Source organism: Lissotriton vulgaris, chromosome 4_1 (assembly GCF_964263255.1).
Source record: "Lissotriton vulgaris chromosome 4_1, aLisVul1.2, whole genome shotgun sequence".
Lineage (NCBI taxonomy): Eukaryota > Metazoa > Chordata > Amphibia > Caudata > Salamandridae > Lissotriton > Lissotriton vulgaris.
Genome location: NC_141691.1, coordinates 1,211,508,440 through 1,211,534,336, shown reverse-complemented (window position 1 = coordinate 1,211,534,336; position 25,897 = coordinate 1,211,508,440). Strand labels below are relative to the sequence as shown.

Sequence of the window (25,897 nt, the reverse complement as noted above, 5' to 3'; positions counted from 1 at the left end):
GTTAGAACACACTCCTGGCCTAAAAGTTGCCTTGTGTGAAGTCAGAATGTAAGGGGTTAGAAAGGTTTCCAATACAAAAAAAGTCAGAGCTCAATGACACAGGACCCCGTTTCCACAAACCATAAAAACAGTACTACCCTGTCCCTTTTAGGCTTTTGAATAAAAATACTTTTGTCTTATGCAAGTTAAGTGGCATGGATATGTTGAGTGAATAGATTAGATGGGTTCACTGATTGCGGAAGATGGTATGAGACAGGTTATTCATGTGCTGAGGTTCAGTAAGGCACTAGGTCCTAATTGCTATACTGGGGATATTTATAAAATCTGCCTATCAGGTCTGAAACCAAAGTTTACTATGCTGTATAACTGATTTGCAGATCTAGAATGGATTGACACCATGTGAGTGGGAAGTTGTTGCTAGTCATTCCCAAATCAGGTAAGGATCCTCAAATCTGTTCATCCTAGAAGCCCATCACTCCTCTCAAAATGGACAAAAACGTATTAATGAAAATTCTCAGAAGTGAACTGAAGATGTCCTTCTAGGCATGATCTGTCCTCATTTATAAAAAATAAATAAAAAGGAGGTGGGCATTACAGTATAAAGTGGCTAATACCCTTGGTTGTGAAGTGGAAAATAAAGAAAGTGCTGACTATTACTGTATTGCATGAATTCAAAGACTTTTGAGCGCGCACACACTCTTTCTCTCTCTCACACTGTCTCTTTCTCTCTCTCGAAGGTTAAAGGGCCGTTCTGGTTCGTGCGCCAAAGTATCTGTACCTACTGCCTGCAGCATGCACTGTTAATGACCTAATATATTACATCACTTATTAGGAGTTCGGTGATGTCATTGATAACATCACTGCAACATGTAAAATGACAATATTGATGACTACACTGTGAATGGCGGGGCATGAGTTATAATTACTGTAGGGCATGAGTTAGTTACTTGAGATAACTATAGCTGGTGAATTTCAGTAGTTTTGTATGTTTAAAATGGTATAGTTTAACTGACATGTTCACCTGACTAGAACGTCCCTTTAACCTTTGTTTAAATGTAGATGGATATATATATATATTTATATATATATATATATATATTTATTCATTTCCCACAGAAAAAAACAGTGGTTAAAGTAGATTTATAGTTAGGTGAAAAGTTTAGTAACAACGTAATGCTTTAAACTCTAAAAACACCAAAAAGCACCAGTTACAGATATCTCAAGTTACTATAACTTGTGACCTACGGTAACTATAACTGGCGCCCCAGCCACGCGCAGTGATATTTTCAATACTGTCATAGAAAACGTCATGATAGATGTAATATATGGGGAAATTATCAGTGCATGGCGAGGGCGCGGGCTATACTTTAAAAAACGCCTACTTGTCTAGAGATCTGTAATGTTGCTGGGTGCCCAACGGCGTCCTCTGCTGGTCACCAGTATCTAAACACGCCTAAGTGGGCCCTTATGAGGGCAACCCATAAAGGGAAACTGAGTCCCATCACTCACCAGAGGTGACATGCTTCATCATCTGGGATCTCCTCCCGGCTGTAACCCCTAGTACAGTCGAGGGCTACAACCCACTCGCTATGAAGGAGGAGCACAGGGATGTTTTGCAGGATCTCCTAGGATATACTAAAATCCAGAGTATGATGAGCTGTGATGTAGTATTCAGTGATAGGCGTAGTGAAAAAAGTGATTTAAAACTGGCTACTGAGAAAAAATCTTTCAATTGTATATCATTAGTATCAGGGTTTAAAACAGTGCTAAGGCAGTTTTTGAAAAAATAAACTTCTACTGTCTAGTTGAGAGGGTCGGTCTACATGTTTCAGCTATTTGTGACCTAAAGAGTGTCTAGCCTTCCTCAGGACCTAAAAAGTATAAGCTACTGCGTTATATGTACAATGACAAAAATATAATGCAACCGTGGAAAGTAAATGAAAACATTGAAAGATACAAATTATCGCACCACTTATTTAATTTCAAGGTACGTGATTCAACCTGTGTGAAAAAACATAAACAGTGTGTTAGGATGGTGTTAAGCAGTATAAAAAGCAACATGGAGCTGGTAATAAATACTCAGTCTCCCTTTTGCAATTAATGTGTAACACCTAATAAACATGTTGTAACTTATCCGTAGGGTGCGGGTAAATAACCTCACCAGGCCACTGCTCAGGACGCGAGGCACCGCTTTAGAGGAAATGATATAAACACCAGACTTAGAAAATATAGAAATCTGGTTGTGACTTCTAAAAGTGTAAGGCAAATCTATCTATATCTAAAAACGCGGTTGCAGATACAATTGAATTGTCATGACAGGGTTAAGCCCAAAGAACAAAGCACCCGAGCACCAGCAACAAGCAACAAAGATTTCTGCAGTTAAAGTGCTTGATACAATGGTATTAGAAAATGAATAGTCATTAAATAGGAACGCATCCCATCAAGGGAGGCTTGTGTACAAAAAGAGTGTTAAAGAATAGACTCACAGTACCTTAAGCCAAAACTAGTAATTGTGTTTAACAAATGGTATTAAAAAAACTGTTCTTAGAAAATGAATATTCACTAAATGGGAACACAACCGGTAAAGGGGGTGTTAAAGAATAGACTCAGAGTACACTGAGCCCAAGAGAATAACTGAAGCTGTATTAAAAAAAACCAGACAAAGCAGGAAAAGTAGGCGACTTACCTATCCGTCGGTACCCCGAGCTCCACTGTGCCATAGACGAAGGTAACACCAACTTGGAAGAAAGTCATACTTGTATGCCTGTTGATTAGTTAATGAAAAATAGCAGCGAGTGATCAGCGCGTGCCGATAACACGATCGCAACACTGCTCATTGCTGGGAAATAATAGTTCACAATTTTGTATGGCCACATAGAAACTGTGTGAGATGAAATTCATGCGCATAAAGATAATATGCGGTTCATAGAGGCGAAACTAGTAAAAGAAATTGGTTGGCAGAATAACGATGTGCGAGAGCATTACAAGAACCAGTTCAAATAATCATCGCGTTACGCGGAACTACCAGAATCACCAAGAACCATGGTTAATGTAGTTCCAAAAAGAAACCAGGGTTGCTGGCTCGCGGCTGGTATTCGCTATATAAAAGTAATAGTAACATCTTTAAGTTTTTCTCAACATTGCTGCTCCTCTGTATCAGTTAAGGTTTCTTTTTGTTTTCAAACCTTGTGAATGCAGATGCCAAAACGCGTCAGTTGAATGGAACTACTGAAGTGCCTAAGGCTCATGGGAAATGAAGTTCCAACGGCGCTAGGCAAGTGAAACCCCTAGATGACCAGTTGTTCATACGTATAGTAATTATAGAGACACACCGGTTCTGGAATAACAGCTGATGAGTCTCATAGGTACGTCCAACTATAAGAAGATTATGGGACTACTAAGCCCAGTGTTACAGCTGTACAGTATAGGCGCTGTGGATAATGAGCTAATCAGCGCACCAAATTCGAGAGATGTATAGTGCACAATTGCATGTTGACTATAGAGAGACTGTAACAAATCAAATGTAATCATGTGATCATGCTTCAAATGGGATAACCAATCTATATTGTGTAGAGTAAGTATGTCTGTTGTAGCTACATACGCGCTGCTGAGGCCAGTTGGAGGCGAACTAGCCAGTACTGTACGAAGAAAGGTGTGTACTAAAAACAGCACACTTGTACTTCTCAGTTCCTGGCCAAAGTCATATATCTCTGTTAGTTATGTACCAAAAGATGGCCAAGGTATTACAGGCCCCAGCATTGTTGTTAACGTATCTAGGACCCTAATTAAATATCCCCGATGTATGCCCTTATGTGGTTATAACTAATCATATCCTTATAAAGGCATAAGAATCATATCCATATTTAGTAATAGCCAATGCAGTCCAAATACGGCAAGGCTTCTTCCTTAGACTCCTAGAAAGTACAACGAGTTCTTTAAACAAACCAAACCTCCAGCAACCTAAGGAATTCCCCCTGCTTTTGTTTTGATTTGTCCTAGAACTCCTGCGAGCCTTGAAAGAACTGCCAGTTTTTAGTGACGGTTCTTATTGACGTCTTATGTCCAACCTTACGTCAAACACGGCACCTTCCAGGTATAAATATACCAGCGTTTGCCTTAAGCAACGCACAGTGTTTTGGAGCAGAGCGGCTATCTATTTCCCCGAAGCCCAGCTGATGCGAGTGCCGAAGGAAGCCGTCCCTCCCATTAGACGCACTGAGAAAGACGCTATCTTATCTCCTGCTGAGAAAATCCAGCTCCAGTGTTTCCAGTCACCCTTGCGGGTTACTGGGAGATCGAGTCCTGAGAACGAGATACAAGACCTCCTTCATTCTAAAACCAAGGTACGGAGCTGATTAGATCCATAGAGAATTCTTGATTCAGAATCTTGACAAAACTAACTTAACTTAAACTGCCTTACTCCTTCCCATGTACTAGGCTTGGGTACACTGGGATAGGCGTATTTAGAAGCACCAGTTGAGTACGTTTAGTCAACTTTTATCATTGTATATAATTGTATATATTTTATCCGTTTTAAGTATGCTATGGCTCAGAAACCATATCAATGCTTTTACTGTACTATTTCATAATACTCCTTTTACTGTACGCACTTTACTTTATGACTAGTATTGCAACTGTGGCAATTAATTTCTCTTGCATGAGAAAGAAGACTGCTCAATAAATAACATCTTTTATTGAAAACGCCTGTCTCTCTATTTCTCTGCACTCTGGTGAAACTAAGCATGCACGATTGACTGAGTGAAATAGCGATCTATTCTTTTCACACGACTCTGGAGATATACTCCTTATTCTGGAGGGAGCAAAGTTGTCATATTTATGCGGTTGTCGGAAGCTAATCCCTTCTTGCCTAATCAGGGAAGTGAACTCCTCCCTGTTCATTCGAGAAAGTTTCTAGTGACCTCTGAGCTAGCTGGCATACCTAATTAAGTCTATCATATTCAGTAGAGACCTAGTTGACCTCAGTCCTACGTCTAAACTACCATTTATGTTATTCCAATGCGCAGAGCCTATTGGGAATATAAGAACTACACTACATGGCGCCCAACGTTTGGTCAGGCGATAATCTAACGCAAGATACTAGAGTAACTCAGTCGTGCTTTTCACACAGACCCCTTTTCCCGTAAAAACTCCAATAGACGTCTGGAGTGGGTGAAAGGTTAATATCCGCCAGAACTTAGTAGGAAGAGATTCCTATGTATTATGTTTTGGTTTAGTCAACGTTGAAGGATACAGTGTTCCAAAATATTGTGCACCTAGTCTTTGTTTCCTCAAAACTTGCTCTGCAAAACTTTCATTAAACAATGTCAAATCACGGCGACAACAACGAAACCGGTAAAGCCGCAGTAAATGCGTATCAACCGGGTGCAGACGTTACAGGGTTTAATGAAGATAATGACCCGAATGCAATAATCATCCCGGTCAATATAAGAAAAACCATAACTGGAAAACTTATCGAGAATGGAGTAACATCAAGAGGTGGTACAGTCGTATTTGTGGGAGAGGCACATGAATTTCGGCTGACAGAGGTATTCTATTCCTGGATACATTTTCCAGCAGCACATGCTGTAACACATAAATTCCACTACTACAAAATAGCGGAATCTCCAGAGGAATACTCTCCTTTCGAGGAAGTTGAAATTCCACTAACATACCAAGAGCACCTGCTCTGGTTTAATGGCGCCCTAAAACATCAAAATCACATTACCAAGCTCGGTCCACTAGGTAGCCCAGGAGCCACATGGCCGGTTCTAGCCAGCTACACACCACACCCCGACATTGAGAAAATGTCAAGGGAAGAACTCTTAGTTAAAATAAAAGAATTAACAAAAGCATATAGAGATTTAGTTCAATTTACAGTTGACGGTACAACCTACCGACTAAAACAACTAATTGAAAATCCTGAAACGACTTTCATTAAAAATAATCTCAATTCTCAAAAGAAGTGGGAGGGTAATAAACAAACCACTCCCAGAGAAAAACAATTTCAGTCCAGAGGAAGGTCTCTCCAACGAAGAAATAAATCTCCAGAAGCGAGGGGCAAGTCTCCACAACGGGAGCCCTCTGAAAAAAGATACAACCTTAGAAATAGGGACAATTTGAGAAAACCTGACAGATATTAAGATATTGATAGACGTCCCTCTCGATCTTTTCAGACTTCCTCAAAGAAATCGGAAAGAAGAGGACGGTCAGAACATAAAGAAGAGCACGTCAAGTCCAAAGACTAGGAACCTGCTCATCAAAGTAAAAAATAAAAAAAATCCCAGAAAGAAGGTAGCCAGTATTAAAATAAAACATGCCGAGAATCCTGAGGACACAAATGAAAAACGGAGAGTGGGCCCAGACAATGCTAGACAGCGCAGCAGAAGTGACCATAGCTCGCAAGATCCTGATGAATCTTCTGGAGACAGTGGACACGAATGAATACATTCAAGTGGAAACTGCAGACACCCGAGTGAGTGTGCCCATAAACTATATGAAATACCATTACGTATAGAGGGAGATAAAACTAGGAAAATAAAAGGTCTCTTTTGAGGAGAATCTATCTAAAGGCTATGATATCCTTTTAGCAGAGAAAGACTGGCCATCAGAGTTTGTCAGGGAGTGCCCACATGGCGAAGAAATGATTATGCCTGCCTTCTTAAATCACATTCCAATTCATAAAAAATACTCATTTGCTAGAAAATGGGCAGTAGCCCAAGCCCCTGCACTATATAAAAATCATGTAGGGTGGCATGAGGATTCTCCTCACCATAAAATCCAGTTAAAAAATCAACCTACTGCAAAGAGGCAGTATCCTGTTAAGCAAGAAGCTAAAAAACAAGTAAGAGAAATTTTAGATCAACTTGAATATCAGGGGGTGATTGAAACATGCACCTCACAAATGAACAATCCTTTGTTTCCTGTCTCCAAGCCAGACGATTCATATCATCTAGTTTTGGACTACAGACACCTAAACTCCTGCTGTAAAACATTTGCAGTACAAAACTCACACAGTGCAGCACTAATGAATAACATCGTGCGCAAGAAATATAAAACGACATTAGATATTTAAAATGCTTTCTTCTGTTTAAATATAGCAGCTGAAAGCAGGTATTTGACCGCTTTCTAAAGCATGGGGACCCAAAAACAATTTTGTTGTCTCCCACAGGGATTCAAGAACAGCCCAGGATTATTTTCAGCCAGGGTAACAGAGTTACTACAAATATATGATGATGAAGCATTATCCTATGTCGATGACCTCTATCTTGCAGACGATGACCTGGAGACTCACTTGAAAAGAGTGAACACCATAATACTTGGGTTCGCATCTGAAGGGTACAAATTCAACTTTAAAAAATCACGAATTGCCCATCTAACTGTCCTATTTTTAGGATATGAATTATCAAGTGAAGGCAAAAGCCTAGCCGACAACTTCTTAGAGAAGTGTGCTGAAAAACTTACAATCAATACTAGGTTTCCTGAATTTTGGAAGAACATACATTCTAAATTATGCAGAGAGGGTTAAACCTCTCTACGAACTAATAAAACCTGATTTTAAACCAATTAATTGGACTCAAAAATACACAGAAATTTTAAGATCATTACAAACAGACATGTTAAATAAAACAAAACTGCAAACACGCGCAAACGAACGCAACCTTGTAATCCGAGTCATCCCAGGAAGATGCGGATTCACATACCTGATCTCTAATGAGGGAGAAACGGTACCAATAGCTTACAAATCACACTTGTACACACAAGCTGAAATGAAATGTAGTTCTACTAAAAAAATTCTAACTGCGGTTCATACTGTTGTAGCAAAGGAAAGAGCCATCGCACAAGGTAAACGAATAATAATCGTTACACCGATACCTGTCCTAGAAGCAGTAACAAGAGCAAGCATCCCCAATGCTAAAGTTTTACATCCGAGATGGATACAATGGGTTAATTCTCTTGCTGCACCAGACGTAGTATACGAATTTGAGCCTAACTTAAAAACACAAGAATTTCTACAATATGAATATGAATGTCCTCTGCCGACCGAGATCCTGCCTCTGGAACATTACGTCACATACCTGACCTCTAATGAGGGAGAAACGGTACCAATAGCTTACAAATCACACTTGTACACACAAGCTGAAATGAAATTCAGTTCTACTGAAAAAATTCTAACTGCGGTTCAAACTGCTGTAGCAAAAGAAAGAGCCCTCGCACAAGGTAAACAAATAATAATCGTTACACCGATACCTGCCCTAGAAGCAGTAACAAGAGCAAGCATCCCCAATGCTAAAGCTTTACATCCGAGATGGATACAATGGGTTAATTCTCTTGCTGCACCAGACGTAATATACGAATTTGATCCTAACTTAAAAACACAAGATTTTCTACAATATGAATATGAATGTCCTCTGCGGACCGAGATCCTGCCTCTGGAACATTACGGCTGTATAATATATACAGATGGCTCAGCACAACCCGCAATTGCGGGTAAACAAGCCTATAGTGCTGCGTGCACGATTGTTAAAGATCGGTGGCACAAAGGAAAATTTAAACCTTTGGTAACTAAAACTCAATCACTCGGAGACTGTACAGCTCAGCGAGCTGAACTATAGGCTTTTAATATGGCACTTGAAAATAGCGATCGCGAATTCCCCACACTAATAGTGTGCGATTCTTTTTACTGTGTCCAATCTTACAATGAATACTTGCAGAACTGGGTTCAAAACAACTTCAAAGATGCAAAAGGTGGCACAATCAAGCATACAATGCTTTGGGAACAAGTAGTTCTTTTACAGAAAGAACTACAAAAGACCCACGTGATTCATACACTGAGTCATCAACGTGATGGCGTTCACGTTGCGGGGAATTCATTGGCTGACGAGGCCGCGAAAGCAGCTGTGCAAAGGGCTTCGGTAGCTGCTATTACTCGGTCAAAAACAAAAATAGACAGCAAGATAATGCAAGCTGTCAGTGCTTCAGTAAAAGACAGTGGTAAGACACTCCCGAAAGGCTTTCCAATAAACTACTCATACAAAACTGATGCAAACAACGTTCTGTTTGCTCAAATCCCTGGAGTGGGGGATAGAGCAATTCCAAACACGGAGCACAGGTTAGGACTAATTTTAGCGGCATGCAAAGGGCTCGCTTCTGCACACGCTGGTGTTTCCGCCACAGTATCATTATTAAAACAGAGATATTGGTGGCCACGCATGAGAAAACAGACTAGGAACTATGTTCTAGAATGTGAAATATGCCAAAAAATGAAAGTATCAACTGTGAAACGACCAGCGCAGATGCCCCTTCTAATCTCAGACAAACCATTAGCATGTGTTTACCTGGACCACTGTGGTCCCTTACAAAGGGACGGCTACTATAAGTATATCATGGTCGCAGTGGATTCATGTACGAGATTCATTTGGATGTGGCCCCAGCGCTCGGCTGACGCCAGAACTGTTATTAAAGATTTGCGAGTCTTTATTGGCACAACGCAATTGGCGTGCTACATTCTGACCAGGGTCCTGCGTTTAGCTCTCAGGCTTACAAGGAGGCCATGGCCAGCATGGGCATTGCATTGCGGTCTTCTAGTCCATTCCATCCTGAGGGAAATGCGGTAGTGGAGAGAAATAAACGTGACATAAAGTAATCTATAACAGCGAGGGTTTTAGGTTCGGGTGACTGGTGGGTCAAACATCTAATAAGTGTCCAAAGTAGTCTTAATAACATGCCAAGAAATTCTCTAGGAGGTATCAGTCCGTACGAACTTTTATTTGGTACTAGAATGATCATCCAGGATTTGGATTGTCAGACGTCAGTGGTGAAGCAAAAAACCTTTGATATCAAAGACCGTTTTGCTGTTTTACAGGACTTAAATGAAACAAGAAAAAGTCTGAGTAACGAAAAGCTAAAGCCAACGACCACCGAAGAAAAACCACCTGTCCCAGCAATACCTGTCTGGATTCCAAAGATTGGGGATCTGGTCAGAGAAAAGATTGCGGTGAAGAAGGAATTTGGGCCTTCTTACAGAAAAGCAGTACCTGTCTTAGCTGTCAGCGGAACAAGATCAGTAGTACTACCGCCCCTTGCTGGTAAAAAGGAGAACCGAGTTGTATCAATCGACCTGGTGAAACCACAACCATGTGGCCAATAGTAAGTAGTAGGCCCAGTGGACTCCCAAGAAATAGCAGAAGACCTAATCTTGCTACAATCCAAGAGGTTCAAACGGAAAGACTAATCACTTTTGATAAACCTGCAGTGAATAAAAAAGGACTATGCAACAAAGCCATGAAACTTGTGCCTCTTGAAACCTAAATTGCAACAGTTCGTCAGGAAACACCAGTCTACAACGATGTAGCCTCGGACTATACACATGTAACAAAAGAAAATCCAAAGATCAATGGAAATCTGGAAGCAATTCCACCAATTGACAGAACTGCATCTGGCTACTTTATCAACTTTTTTAACTTTTCCGATGATCCAAGTGAACATGGAGACAAGCCAGCTACAAAAACTTTCAAAATGAAAATCACAGAGTTCTTTCATCAACTCAGAGAAACATATCTAACTTCACCATGGATTAAATTATGGATTGTGTTAGGTGTACTTTTCCTCCTTCTATGGCTCATCTTGGTTTTAAGTTTGGGTAGATTTATTGATGGAAAATATAGTACAATGGACACAGCAAGTCAGCACATCAACTTGGTCCTGAAACCACACAGATCCTCTCACATCGAAAAAAGAGAACTATCATCAGTGAACATCACAGCCATCCCTATACCTGGTGGTATAGCATAAGACAAAACTGACTATGAAATCTATGGCCCGGTTGAGCTCTTAAAATATCCACACCCATTTAAGATCTCCTTAAGTGACTTTGTATCACCTAGTACTTTCTCTGATGATTGGGACTTTGAAAATATTAATAATATGATGTCAGATTTAGAAATGTCAGCAACATTTACAGACCATGATTATTTACAGGGTTCATCGAATTATGAGGAAATGTATTGTTACAATCACTTTGGGCATCATTACCTGCATAAATCTGCTAATCCTAGAAATGTTTTCAGTTATAATCAGTGGGAACATTTTCCAACTCCGCCAAAAGGCAGTTCAAAAACATTTTACGAGAAATTCCCATACTTATCAGGATTTAATTACACTAATCCAGAAACGTTTTATTACAAGATGTTGAATAAGACAGGAGTGAAAAACATGTTGACAAATGCTAAACTGATTTATTCTAAAAAAAATTAAGAAAAAATGTCTACATTAGGTTTTGAATTTTGGAAAAATAACATTGAGACAAAAACGATCTGGGGTACAAAAAAATCGCAGGTACAAGGTCTAGAATCATTATTTAGAGCCTGCATGATCCCAGAACAAATAATGTTCCTGAATGACACCATTCAACAAACAACATGTCTTGGTTTAGCCAAGATAAAAGATTTAAACAACCCGTCTATACCAAAGCCTATGCCTGATAGAAACACCACTACAGATGAGGGGTTAGACGTGTCCTATATTTTAAAACAAAACAGAACAATTCCTGATTGGAACAAATGGTTGATCTGGCCCACAGACACTAATAACTGTCAAGATAGATTCCTGAACAAAATACAGGGGTTTAAACAGAACAAGCCAGACCCAAGATATTCCCAGAGACAACATCCAGGGATAGATACAACATAGTGTAGGAAAACTGTGCCTCGATTGGCTACAGAGATCCACACTGCCCGAAATTAAGCAACACTTAACTTTACTTAAAGAAGGTGCTGACTTGCGAGATTTCATAATGGGACCTCGCAAACAGCGTCAAAAACATTTCATATACGCCGGTATATCCTCCGCTTACAATGAAGCTTGGAAAGTAACACAAATTGAAACTGCAGAAAAAATACGAGAAATTGATCGTATTAAATTTGGAAAAATCACTTTCCGTAGTGGACAATGGGTTAACGACTCTGTCCACCAGAATTTATTCACTGGACAGCATTGTATCATCTGCTATTGATATAATAGAACCGGTTTATGCTAATGTTACAACATGGCCAGTCCCAACTATGTTCTATTGTACAGCTAGGCTGGACGTTACAAAACCTCCGTTCAGGCTACGTGCCATGGGGTCTAATCAACACAACGTCATTATTTTCTATCTTTAACCTTACTGATAGACAAATCTCGTTGGCACAAAAAGGAGCAGACTATACGGTGCTGAGCATTGAAAAACTAGAAAGATTACCATTGACAATGTCAGAAACACCTGTCATTGAATGGATAATACATGACACCATTACAATCCCGATAACAACTTTTCAGTTTCAATACTGCCAAAAGTATATACCAGCTGGCCTGTATGAAAGGTTGGGTAAAGGATACATCAAATCAACCTGGAATTTACCTTATACACAAGATGTTATAGTGAAGGGAAAAAAGAGGTATTTCTTAGTGGTAACAATTTTTAAAAATCACTAAGCGGTACACTTCTGTGTCAAGGTATTAACTTGCATGGAGCCTGCGAAGGTTCACAAAACAACCTTTCATGTCATCTGCAAGGCACCCCTGCTACACAGATAGAGCCCTTTTTCAGACAACTTTTCAACTGTAGCTACGTTATATTAAGTGACCACAGCTGTTGTGGCATGATGCCAGGAAAAGCCTATCTCGTGAACGTTACTTCCAGGGTCATTTGTTGTATGCAAGTATTGTATCCAAACAGCAATCCAGACATGGAGGCAGCAATATGGCCTTCTGTGAATATCTCTTCTATTCGAATTGATACTTTAAGCAGAATGAAGTCTATTCTTTTACAAACCACCTCGTCCAAAGAGACATATGGCCTGCAAGTCCAGCGCGAGAGATACATACCCTATTATCGACAAATTGCCCCGTGCATTTCGTAGAAATGATAAGCCAAATTTTAAACATGTCAGATACCAGTGGCATCGCACATGTATTTAAGACAATTTTTTCGGGACTGTTAGCACCCTTTGAAACACTTCTGGGCATCTTCCCGAATTGTGTGCTTTTCTTTTTCGTTGTGGCCTGCCTCTTATTTTGGGACTCGTAGCAGGAATTTTATTTTTATTCCTTCTGCTCCGGTATGGCAAGCCAAGTCACAGACAAAACTCAGGCTACGATGGAAGAAACGATCTTTACAATACGATACCAAGACTGTATCACTAAAGTCCTCGGATTTGTCCGGCTAAGAGATCTGAATACTACCTGGTTTCTTTCATTCAGACCAATCTGGCAAAATTGCATCTTACCTGTGTTTCGATGTCTGCTATGCGGAGAAGAATGCGTGTTGGACGTCTGTCTTACACTACCATCAGCAGTACCAATGGATATCGATACTTTGCTCGGTCCGGTAACGACTCATGCAACGTGTTGTCCCCAGCGGCTACCTACTCTTATGACGACATTCTTTGAGACTTCACCATTACGATTAGGTGGCGGTGAAGTACGAGATGAAAGCAGCACCACACAGGTACAACCTTCCGTGAACATTGCTGATCTAGACACCGATGATGGCAATGCATCGCATATATGCACTATTTCAACTTTTCCAGAGTTGGCCCAACTTTCACCTACTGTGGTAGACGCGTTTTTTGCTGACCTATCTGAGGTAATGTTCTCTCCTAACAACGAGAATACTAATTGAAATAGCGAGCACACAGCGTTCCCTGAACTTTGAATTCGGCCTTCAGTTTTGATAAACAGCACTGCTGAAAACATTTGGAGTTATGTTTACCCGATTTTCCAAAATATTTACCTTTTTTTTGGCGCATGATACTCTGCTTAAAGTAGAACTATTCTTAGAGAACAGAACTTCTATTTTTAGAGACTCTAGAGACAATATTTTGAAATCAGCCTCATGTACATTCTTGTATGAATATGTGATGAAATGGTCTCGACCTTTTTTTTCTGTATTAAGAGCCATTTCATAAATGTAAATTTCGTGATTCATTCAGTCAACATTCTAAATGAACAAAATTTTATCTGAATGATACCACTGCTTCAAAACGTACAGTATAATACTCATTTTCGTGTATCTATACCATTTCAAATGCATTTGATGTATTTTGGGGTGGGCTGGAAAACACATGCATACTTATATGTTTATATATTGCTTAGTATTTAGTAATGATGGACATTATACGTGGAGTGGGTGTTGTGAACTAATCTAGGACCCTAATTAAATATCTCCGATTTATGCCCTTATGTGGTTATAACAAATCATATCCTTATAAAGGCATAAGAATCATATCCATATTTAGTAATAGCCAATGCAGTCCAAATACGGCAAGGCTACTTCCTTAGACTCCTAGAAAGTACAACAAGTTCTTTACACAAACCAAACCTCCAGCAACCTGGGAATTCCCCCTGCTTTCGTTTTGATTCGTCCTAGAACTCCTGCGAGTCCTGAAAGAACTGACAGTTCTTAGTGATGGTTCTTATTGACGTCTTATGTCCAACCTTACGTCAAACACGGCACCTTCCAGGTATAAATATACCAGTGTTTGCCTTAAGCAACGCACAGTGGTTTGGAGCAGAGCGGCTATCTACTTACCCGAAGCCCAGCTGATGTGAGTGCCGAAGGAAGCCGTCCCTCTCATTAGACGCACTGAGAAAGACGCTGTCTTTTCTCCTGCCGAGAAAATCCAGCTCCAATGTTTCCAGTCACCCTTGCGGGTTACTGGGAGATCGAGTCCTGAGAACGAGATACAAGACCTCCTTCATTCTAAAACCAAGATACGGACCTGATTAGATCCTTAAAGAATTCTTGATTCAGAATCTTGGCAAAACTAACTTAACTTAAACTGCAACTTCCTTACTCCTTCCCACGTACTAGGCTTAGGTTAGGTACACTGGGTAGGCGTATTTAGAAGCACCAGTTGAGTACATTTAGTCAACTTTTATCATTGTATATAATTGTATATATTGTGTTCGAGGCATGTGGGCTGCTGAATTCATATCTGTGCCTAGATCGCCGCCTAGTGTTGGGTCCAGATGATTGCACATTGTTGTCCTGGAAGAGTCTTCGAAGTATCACGAGATAGGTGGCTCCTCCCCCGGACTACAGTGCGCATGGGCATCCTCTCCATCCTCAGATTGTTTTTTTTCCGCCATTGGGTTCGGATGTACTTTTGTTTACTCAAGTTCGGAAACTTTTCTAAAGGCCAAAAGGCCTTCGGGGTAGTTGGTATTGTTATTTCGATTGGTGCCGAGTTCTTTGTTCCAGTTCTTCTCGAGCAGGACGCCGAAGAGAGCCGTGTGGCCTTTTCGACACCAAAGGCCCGATCGTCGATGGAACGGAGCCCGTTCAAACAATGCCCCCTTTGTAACTCTAAGTACCCGCACATCGATGTACACCCGGTGTGCAACCAGTGCTTATCACTGGAGCACAATGAGGCCAACTGTCTAGCCTGTGCTCAATTCAGGTCGAAGAAGACTCTTAGGCTCCGACACACAGCGAGGCAAACAATGACGAAGCCAGAGTCCGACCCGGTGAATATCTTCGATGAAGAAGACGATGAGGTCGTCAAGACTGAGGATCCGGAGCAGCAGTCGGTTCCCGGTTCGGAGCATGACTCCAACTATTATGAAGACGACAAAGAGAACGTCGAGGATGAAAATGTCGTCGAGGTAAGGGACGACGTATCACCCATCGGAGCCGCCGATGACTACTCAAGCGATGAACCAGGCCCAACAGTGGGCACGGGCACCCGGAACAGACACTGCAAGACTCCCAAGGGCTCAGGTCAAGGCATCGCCAGAAGGCCTTAGCCAAGATCATGATGAACATTCTATAGCCCCGCGTCTCGGCCCGGCTAAGAATAGATCACACGAGCCATCGGTCGAACTACTTAAAGCGAAACCGAAAGCCATCGAGTCGAAACTGAAACTGCTGAAGACAGTCTTCGGATCGAGGAGTTCTAACCCATCGGATTCGACGAAGAAAAGAAGTGTCGACGACCCTGCGGGGTCACAAATGAAGGGTGTCGATCCGAAGATCGGTACGCTAAAGTCCATCACTAAAGTCAAGCACGTCGAGCCGACGAGGTCGACGTCGACGGACAGTGACACAAACAAGGGACTCGAGTCTCGGAAGGTTCTCGATCCAAAGCAACGAGTCGACAGGCCACAGCTCGTCAAAGGCCTCGAGCCGAAATCCAAAAGCGGCTCGAAGGACCACGTCGAATCGAGGCAGAAGCGCGCGCCTCCAACGCAACAAGCACCTAAGTCAACGCAAAGCCAAAAACATATTGGCGAAAAGGCAAAGTCGGTCGGACCTATATCGACGCTGGCCCCGAAGGTCAGTCTGTCTAAAGACACTATGCCCCCAACTGCACGCCCTAAGGCGCTCGATCCGAAAACCGGGATCGAAAAACCCAAGAAGGTGTCGATGGGGAAGAGGAGTCATTCTCTAGAAGAGGACATTGAGTACCAAGAGCCCTCCTATGATGAGCAGTCGAAGCTGCATATCGACTCCGACTCTGGCAGACTTACTATTTATCAAAGGAAATCAGATCAGAAAATCCTCTTGAATCATATAAAATTCCACTAAAAAAGAAAAGGGATTCTTCCACATCGCCTGTCCTTTTTGAGACTGTAAGGTACCATGGCCAGGACACTTCTGCATACTCACCCACACGCACTAATGAGGATACGTGGTATGACTATGATAAACAATATAATTACCCTGCGGACACGGATCAGGATGACCAGACTCAAGCCTGGACAGACCCTGTTGACCCGGGGGAGTCACAGACTATTCCTGACACTCCTTATCCTGTCAAAACTTCGCCAACAGAAAATACAGCTGCGTTTAACGCATTAATAGAAAGGGCAGCACAAAATCATGATGTAGAAATGCATGCTGACCAATTGAAGAGGACTTCCTCTTTGACACTTTCTCCACTGCAGAGAAATCAGTCAAGACATTGCCAATGCTGAAAGGTGTCCTTAAACACGCAGGGGACTTTTTCAAAGAAACCGCAAGAGCAAGGGTTGTTAACCCCAGAATCGAAAGAAAGTACAGACCGGTGCCTGTGGACCCTACATATATTAAGGGACAGCTGCCATTGGACTCTTTAGGGTATCAAATGCTCGTAAGCGTGCCAACTCACAGACCACTGGTGATGCTCCTCCTCCAGACAAGGAGTCTAAAATATTAGAAGTTCTGGGAAAAGGGTAGCTGCTCAAGCAGCTAATATCTGGAGAATTTCTAATACACAGCCCCTATTAGCCAGATACGATAGGGCGCATTATGACACATTAGAGCAAATGGTACAACATTTGCCTGATGCCTACAAGGAGGGAGCAGAAACACTGATACAGGAGGGGAAACTCATATCCAACGCATACATTAAATGTGCGCTAGACGCAGCAGACACCACAGCCAGGGCCATCAACTCAAGTGTCATGCTCAGGAGACATGCTAGGTTGCGCATCTCTGGGTCCAAACCTGAGATTCAAACCACATTATTAAATCAGCCGGTGAACCCTGATTTTTTTATTTGGTCCTGATGTGGACACAATATTAGAGAAGATTAAAAAAGACACAGAGACAGCCAAGTCTATGGGTGCCCTGCAGTCACAACAGTTCAGAGGAGGCTCCTTTCGTTGCTCCGGTAACAGAGGAGCTGCACGAGGCCAGGCATCCCAGCAGACTCCATACAATAAAGGGAGCACGCAGACCACCTATAATAAAACTAATAGAGGTGGATACCGTGGCAACAGCAACAAGGGCAGAGGACGAGGGAATAACAACACCAGATCCTCCGCCAATACTAAACAGTGACGCCTTGTCACTGCCCCCAGACCATCTAACACTGGTCGGGGGACGATTACAACAGTTCCTGCCAGTTTGGGAAAGCATTACCACAGACAGGTGGGTGAGACAACTTATTCAGTACGGCTTTTGTCTACAGCTAACCTCCACTCCACCCAACATACCCCCAAGACACCGTCCTATGTCCGCAGAGCACATACACTTATTGCAGCAAGAAGTCATCAGCATGCTGCAAAAAGGGGCCATAGAACTCGTCCCTATACATCAACAGGGTACAGGGGTATACTCGCTGTACTTCTTAATCCCCAAAAAGGACGGGTCTCTCAGGCCAATACTGGACCTCAGGCCCCTAAACCAATACATCTTGTCAGTACATTTTCACATGCTCACTTTACAGCAGGTTCTACCATTGCTCAGTCAGGGAGATTTCCTCGCAACACTAGACCTAAAAGATGCATATTTCCACATACTGATACATCCAGCACACAGGAAGTATCTCGGGTTTACCATACAGAATCAGCACTACCAGTTCAAGGTCCTGCCTCTCGGGGTGACAACAGCCCACAGGGTGTTTACCAAGTGCCTAGCGACAGTAGCTGCGCACCTACGGAGACAGCATATTCACGTCTACCCATATCTGGACGACTGGCTTATCCAAGCAAAGACAGCCCAGCAATGTGCCAGCCGCGTGTCCCGCACTATTCACCTCCTACACAGCCTCGGATTCTCATTAAACTACCCAAAGTCTCATCTTCAACCCGCCACGTACAACAGTACCTGGGAGCGACAATAGACACTCTGGCAGCAAAGGCACAACCAAACTCCGCAAGAATCAACAGTATTCAATTACTAATTCGGAAATTCAGACCTCAACACTCGCTCCCAGCATGGGTGTTTATGCAGTTGATAGGCATGATGGCCTCCTGCATCTTCATAGTCCCTCACGTGAGACTACACATGCGTCCGCTTCAGGAGTGCTTAGCACGGCAGTGGGACCAGGCTCAAGGACAATTAAAAGACCTAGTGTTGGTGACCGGTCGCGCATACAACTCTCTCCATTGGTGGAACCCACAAAACCTTTGCAGAGGACGACCGTTCCAAGAGCCTGTATCACAAATAGTGCTTACGACGGACGCATCTCTCCTGGGATGCGGAGCGCATGTCCTCCATTACACTGTGCAGGGGCTATGGACGACACAGCAAAAGAAGATGCACATCAACCTGCTGGAACTGATGGCAATCCTTATGGCAATAAAGGCGTTCAAGGTACATTTGTGCAACAAAGTCGTGTTGATCCGGATGGACAACATGACTGCCATGTACTACATACAAAAGCAGGGAGGCTTTTTTAGTGGTGATTACATCACTTAGAAGACTTAGTGAGGTGCAAGCCCTAACTATTCAGGAGCCATTCATACAAATTCACGCAAATAGGGTAGTGCTACGTACAAACCCTAAATGCATGCCAAAGGTGGTATCCCAGTTTCACATCAATCAAACTATAGAACTGCCAGTGTTCTTCCCAAATCCAGATTCAGTGGCAGAAAGAGCTCTACCTACCCTAGACGTTAAAAGAGCTCTCCTGTACTATATAGACATGACAAAACTTTTCAGGAAAACTAAGCAACTCTTTGTTGCCTTTTCACCACAGCACAAAGGCAACCCCATTTCCAAATCAGGTATAGCCAGATGGATTGTTAAGTGCATACAAAATTGTTATCAGAAAGCTAAACGCACATTAACAGTTCCCCCAAGAGCGCATTCAACACGCAAGTTAGGGGCATCCATGGCTTTCCTAGGAAACATTCCTCTAGAAGACATATGTAGAGCAGCCACATGGACTACCATACATACATTTACCAAACACTACTGTGTAGATGTACACTCCAAACAGCAAGCAGCTGTAGGACAGGCTGTACTCAAGACTCTTTTTCAGACTTCTGCAGCTGGCACGGGCAACCACCGGTAGGGGGGGAGACTGCTATACATTCTATGCACAGATATGAATTCAGCAGCCCACATGCCTCGAACCGAATATGCTACTTACCAGTATGCATCTGTTCTTGGCATGTAGGGCTTCTGACATTCATATCGCCCGCCCTCCTCCCCGGTGCCTGTCGCAGCTGTAGCACTCAGAATTAATCTCTAGCATGGACATCTCTTACTGTATCATACTCCATCTCTGCCACGATGGCGAAAAACAATCTGAGGATGGAAAGGATGCCCATGCGCACTGTAGTCCGGGGGAGGAACCACCTATCTCGTGATACTTCGAAGACTCTTCCAGGACAACAATGTGCAATCATCCGGACCCAACACTAGGCGGCGATCTATGCACAGATATGAATGTCAGCAGCCCTACATGCCAAGAACAGATGCATACTGGTAAGTAGCATATTCCATCCGTTTTAAGTATCATATGGCTCAGAAACCATATCAATGCTTTTACAGTATTATTTCATAATACTCCTTTTACTGTACGCACTTTACTTTGACAAGTATTGCAATTGTGGCAGTTCATTTCTCTTGCATGAGAAAGAACACTGCTCAATAAATAACATCTTTTATTGAAAACGCCTCTCTCTCTATTTCTCTGCACTCTGGTGAAACTAAGCATGCACGATTGACTGAGTGAAATAGCTATCTATTGTTTTCACACGACTCTGGAGATATACTCCTTATTCTGGAGGGAGCAAAGTTGTCATGTTTTTAGCGGTTGTCAGAAGCTAATTCCTTCTTGTCTAATCAGGGAAGTTAACTCCCTGTTCATTCGAGAAAGTTTCTAGTGACCTCTGAGCTAGCTGGCATACCTAATTAAGTCTAACATATTCAGTAGAGACCTAGTTGACCTCAGTCCTACGTCTAAACTACCGTTTGTTATTCCAATGCGCAAAGCCTATTGGGAATATAGGAACTACACTATGTTTTCTCAATAACGGAATGAAACCAAATTTGATAGCAAGCTAGCCCCTCGTCTCCAAAGAGCTCTTTTTCTAATTTGATGTAAATCCATTCAGTAGTTTGAACTTCAACCAGGAAGTGTTGACAGCCATCTTGAGACTCGGGTTCGTCCAACTCTAAAGAAAAAAGGTGAGAAGAATAAGGGAGACAGGGTGGGAATACTTTGACCCCTTAGACTTGCCAGGGATCAAAAACTTTTTCCCCTCAGTTTTGCCGTAATTTTGCGGAGGATTCACAAATTCACAGCAAAATAGAAAATAAAGACACAGTCCACCGTGCTTTTATTCTATATGCCCCCTAGTGGGCCAGGTCACAGGGAATTGGAGTTTATATTATAAAGGTGGCCCCCTCCCCAAGCCGGTTCCAGCCCCAGACACTGTCACTCCCCCACCCAGCCATTCAATTAAGGGGAGGAGAGCTGCGCAGCCTCCCTTCTGGGCTGTATTCGGCTTCAGGGACCACCACCTTCCCAGGGCCACCCCAATTGGTAGAAGGGGGGGGGATCGCATCCCCCGGGACCTAGCAGTGCAATTTAAAGGAAGGGGGGGGGGCATGTGACCTCCCTCTCGGAGCCACTAAATCCGCTGAAGACCACCCCATCCCCCCGGGCTGGCTCAGCTGTGCCCCAGGGTGGCCACCCCCTGTGCCCCAGGGTGCCCACCCCCTGGGACGTAGCGTGTTTGCTCTCTCTTGGCGGAAGCAATTTAAAGCTCCTGCCAAGTGAGGGCAAGCAGCAAGTCTGCTCCCAGCGGGTAAATGCAGGAAAAATGCCCTCTCCTGTCGGCAGTGGACTTTTCATCTGTTTGGGAAACAAGTGAAAAAAATTCTCCTGCATGCAAGGAGCAGCATTTCTTTGAACCCTGCAGCCCCCAACAAGAACATGGTTGGTTCCCCTGGCTGGGCACTAGAGCATCCACCCGAGCCCCGTTGGTTGGGGGCATGTGGCCCTCTCTTCCTTCATAGCAGGTGCCCCAGTTGAACCTCCACTTCTGCATCGTAGATTTATCAGCATGCTATCTCTTCTTTTTTTCATAGAGTTTTATATAGCACAAACTTGACCCCAAGGTATTGAGTATCAGAGCGCTTTACACAAGCACCAGTTGTTACATGAGGACACATTCATTTTTGTTAGGCACAGGGATATTAAGCGATTTGCCCAGAATCGCAGGATCTTGCGTGTCCATTTCAGACTCGAACACGATTCACCAGATTTGAGGTCGACTGTCCTAGCCGTTAAGCCAACTCTTCAGTAGTGACTGTGATGAGTGGGTTCTTTCTTGTCATCTTGTGAAAGCAGAGTCCGTGGTTCTCCCTTTAATTTTCTACGAGTATGCAAATGCCCAAAATCACTTACAATCTCTAACCATTTTCCCCCCACCAAGTAGTAGATAAGTCTTCCTGCCTTTTCCCGGGTTGATGGACATCATACCAAAAGGCTCCCCTCCTGAGTTTGGGGCCAAGCCCTACGGTGTGAAATTGGCAGCATGTGGCGGGGTTGCTGCAGCAGTGGTTGAAATAGTGTATGGTAATTAAATATTACTTTATGTTAAAAATAACAGAGCATCACTGAAAAAAACGATGGTTACAGGGACTTTACCATTAGGAAATAGAATTAAAAAAACCTTAGATATTCACTGAATAAAAATAAGTTACAGGGAAGTTAGTTATTTTCACATTTTAAACACCCAACATCATAGAAATGCAGCAGTTATAGTTAGATTTGTCTGAAGAACCCATAACTTGTGCCCTAAGATAACTCTAACTCATGCCCTCACCATGCACTGCTAATTATCTCACATATTATATCACTCATGACATCTTCTATGAAATCCTTGATAATAACACTGCAACATTTGCAGTAAAATGTTTGATGAGAAAATTGTGCATGGCGGGGGCGCGAGTTATAGTTTCTTCAATTAACTCAAACTGCTGAATTTCTGTGTGTGTTTGTGTGTAAAATGTGAACCCAACTATAACGTGTCTGTAACCTTCATATTTTTTTCCATTGAAAAAAACACACATTCACTCCAAACCCCCTTCCCCCCCTAAAATAGTTGGCTGTTCGGTCCTAATTGAAATCAATCTGGCCTGACCCTACAAACTGCCCTAGATATGTTTCTTCCTCAGTGGCCTTTGTTGGTGAGGTGTAGCTACTGTAATTCCTAGGTACATTGAGCAGGAAGGATAAGTCTCTTGCACAAGCCTCCATCCTCAGTAGAGCAGAAATACAAACAAACTAAGTTGCAGTGGGGCATGTTGAATAAGTTGTGACATTAGGAAAAGAGAGCCTGCCATATCAGTCAAACGGGCCTCCTGACCCATATCTCAGGCCACATTTTCTTGCACGCTTCATACATGACGCTTAGAAAGAATCTGAGGTTACTTGCAGCTCCACACATTGGTATTTGACTTAACGGTATGGCTTAGATTTGTCTGTGTAGGGGCTGCAAACTGATTGGCTAATGGTTGCATCCCTGTCAACAAAACTAAATTTAATAAAATAATACAACAAAGCACACATGGTCTTCTCACTACCTAAGAAACTTAGTTGCTACCTTTCGTATCCTTTTTTTGTATTTTTATTTTAAGCACCACAAGCTACAACTCTTATTGCAATCTCATTTTGTCAGAAATGTATGTAACAGCATGCTATTTGATTTGCTGAGATGAGGATAATAAAATGATTGTACTTCTCTCATTGCAGAAACTGACCTTGCTACATGTTAATAGCAACCAGTGTTTGGACAAAGCAGCAGAAGAAGACAGCCAGGTACCCAGCATCAGAGACTGCAATGGCAGCCGGTCCCAACAGTGGCTCCTTCGCAATGTCACGCTGCCAGAGATCTTCTGAGGGCTGCTCGCTGAGTTCAGCAGTGCAAAATGAAAAGATTGACTGGGCTACCTCGGCAAACATGACTTGCACGTCCTTGAAGAACCAGAGAAGGAAATGTGTTATCTGCTCGGCACAGAAGATGAGGAGGCCAAGGGGGGAGAGGGTCATCGGCCATTAGGAGCTCACTCTTCTGATCTTCTCCATAGCTGTGAACTAGCACCTCCGATCCAAGGATGTGACTCCTCATACTTTTCTAGTCAAACTGTGCACACTGATGTTTACAAGAAGGAAAGGAGTCTCCCTCATCAAAGAATCTTCTAGATAACCTTCTAGACCACTGAAACATAGTCATGCAAAGAAGCTCTCTGGAGAGAGGCATATCGTCGTTGTTTGCTTGCACATCTGTATCCTGCTCTGAACGTGCGATCTCTAAGAAGGGGTTTGTGCGGAGAGTCCCTGTCCTGGTTATTACTTAATAACCACCAAGTATAATATTGAAGGAAGGTGTCGAATGGATTTTAGTGACATACGCAGATGTGTATGGTGAGGAGAACAGGGTTTGAAGTGAAATTCAAATCGGAGCAATGGAAAGTACAATTTGTTATAGTAAAATATCAAATTTATATGTAGATTTTATACCTCAGCGGGAATAAATATCCAGTTTCAAAGACGTTCTTGTATACTTTAGTCATGTGATAGTCATGAATATGTATGTGTGTGTATATGTATGTATACATATATATATACACACACACGCACTGATACGTAGGTATAAAAGAATTCTATTTTTTTCCTGATGAGCTGAACTTGATTTTTTGAAATCGGATAAAACAAGCTAAAAATACAAAAGTATATCACCGTTCAACCTTCGTTTTTTTTCCCACTTTTCCTTTACTCGTGGTTTGTGGGCTGATGGAATTAGAACATATCTTAATGCCTTCTGGGAGGAAGAGAACGTAAAACAAGTAGAAGCATTCAATACTGCAACAGTCAACAGTTTTGTAGTGCTTGTCCAGAATGACTCATTTTCTGTTCTTCAAACTCTTGGAGTTTTCTTCTCTACGCAAAGGACATATCAGTACATTTGCAAACTTCTGAGGCTGACTTGGAGAATGCTCTTTGTTGAAACTCCATACTACTCTACTACATATTTCTTTTCACAGCAATAAACTTTTTTGGTTTTTAGTTCCAGCCGGCAAAAATAGAGGTAAAAAGGAAAAATATATGTAGCAGGAGTTTGACAGAACCTGAAGGTTTGCTGGGAAGCCTTCTTTATTCCATACTCGAATGTGCTTCATTGTCAAGTGCATATTTAGATTAGGTTCCTGCAATGTAATGTTGAACTGCTGCTTTTTTCTAATAAAACCTTGAGAAAAAGTGTTAATTTGGCTGGTGACATAGACTAAAAAGATTCCGTGAACATCCCTCACTGCCCAGTTAATGTGCCTTCTAATCATATTTCTTTATTCCGTTTTAGTTGGGACCAGTTTAACTTTTGCATCTTTAAAATAATCCACAAATGAAATGATTCCGTTGCTGAACATTTTTTCCTTAAAAAAAGAAAACATGTCTGTGCTGTTTTCAGAAAATAAAAAATAAATGCGTTTGTTACTTGACAAGATGGCTCGGAGCACATACTATACACGTGTATTTAAGTATCGGGCACTTGTACAACTAAACAACATGAAGGACACGTTTATTGTTTTTGTTTTCCATATTTAACGGTCATGAGATAAAGATGGATAGTTTTTGTTGTATACCATACATCACTCTGGCAAAGAGCTATGTTGTTTGGGCTGTAATACATGATGGCCTTCTCTCGAATGGTAAATAATTGAGTCAGTATTTCACGGTAAAAGATGTCCATGCTTCTTTATTGTTATGACGAGTACAAAAAGTTTGGTATAAAATATCCACTTTATTGTATGTAGCAGAAATGAAAATGTCCCACAAATCTTAGTCCTTTTCTGCAGGTTTCCCATTACCTCCTTGGCAGACCTCCTCGTCACAATCTTTGCATAAATGAGAGATGGCTCCTTCCCCCAGATATTTCCAAGCTGAAAACCCCCTGCTCCCATCCCTACCCTCCAGGCCACATCCTCTGGCACATAACCCCTGACCTTACCTTCCAACATCATGCTATTTTTCTGCGATTGAAGAACAGGCTGTGGAACTCTTGGTTGCTGTACTGCAGTATGTTTGCGGTTTGCTTTAGCAGCCCTTTCTTGTCGGAGGGGGAGGCATGGCTTAAGTCCCTGCTGTAGCGGGACTTGCACTGGCTCTGCTCCATTCTCGTCAGAGCTGATTTA

The 25,897-nt window shown here is 42.3% G+C and overlaps 1 protein-coding gene across 1 annotated transcript in view; it reads left to right on the top strand.

The window, feature by feature from the left end:
- LOC147723054 (polypeptide N-acetylgalactosaminyltransferase 1) overlaps positions 1 to 24,972 on the top strand; it is a 436,567-nt gene extending 411,595 nt beyond the window's left edge. The window contains exon 9 of the mRNA XM_086965426.1: positions 23,460 to 24,972. Coding sequence (XP_086821552.1) covers positions 23,460 to 23,606 — 147 coding nt within the window. The 3' untranslated portion in view covers positions 23,607 to 24,972. The remainder of the gene's footprint in view (positions 1 to 23,459) is intronic.
- Positions 24,973 to 25,897: the final 925 nt, after the last annotated feature.